At 48.8% G+C, this 672-nt stretch overlaps 1 protein-coding gene across 1 annotated transcript in view; it reads left to right on the top strand.

Moving 5' to 3' along the window:
* Positions 1 to 158, top strand: part of LOC104531294 (poly(rC)-binding protein 3) — a gene marked incomplete at its 5' end in the record, with an annotated part of 9,767 nt that extends 9,609 nt beyond the window's left edge. Inside the window, one exon of the mRNA XM_010176144.1 lies at positions 122 to 158. Within this exon, the coding sequence (XP_010174446.1) occupies positions 122 to 158 (37 nt within the window). The remainder of the gene's footprint in view (positions 1 to 121) is intronic.
* Between the last annotated feature and the right edge of the window lie 514 nt (positions 159 to 672).

Raw genomic sequence — 672 nt, 5'->3', positions numbered from 1 at the left:
CAGAGTGTAGGCAAGAGGAGGAGCATTACCCCACAGGGTCTTCGTTTTCTTTTCTACTCCGGTTATTAAGCGCTTGTTTTTGTCTCCCCCCCACCCCTCTCTCTGCCCCTGTCTATTCTAGGCTGACGTCTGAGGTCACTGGAATGGGCGCACTCTAATTTCCACCCACCATCCTCCACTCCGCACCACCCGACCCTCTCCAGCCACCGGCACTCCACCCAGCCTGTACTGCCTGTACATTTACTGTCTTCCCTTTGCCTCCACAGATACTCTTTTCTTTACTAACAAATATATATATATATATATAAATACACACATATATATGCACACACTGGAACATTTCTTTACGAGCTCCTTTCTGTGCTCCCGAGGCTGCTCCCGATCTCTTTGGTTATGGTCCTTGTTTTCAGTGTACGGGTGTTATTATTTCATCTGCTTCTTGGGGTATGGGGAGGGGGGGTTGTTTGTTTGGTTTTGTTTCTGCTGGTGAGACTTGAGGAGATGACAGGGTCTCTAGTGTCAGTCTATAGCGTAGCTACGTGCACGTTTGAGTTGACATTGGCGGTACTTGCTGTAGCCTATGGCCGTGTGATGCCACCCAGAGCTGTGCGTGCTTCAGAGTACTTGCTTTTCTCACCCTTCTTCCTTTGATGCTCCCTCTTGGTTCACTTT

This window comes from Antrostomus carolinensis, unplaced genomic scaffold (genome assembly GCF_000700745.2).
Source record: "Antrostomus carolinensis isolate BGI_N321 unplaced genomic scaffold, ASM70074v2 scaffold2719, whole genome shotgun sequence".
Taxonomy (NCBI): Eukaryota; Metazoa; Chordata; class Aves; order Caprimulgiformes; family Caprimulgidae; genus Antrostomus; species Antrostomus carolinensis.
Note: the sequence above shows the minus strand (reverse complement) of the source record. Positions and strands in the feature narration are given on the sequence as shown.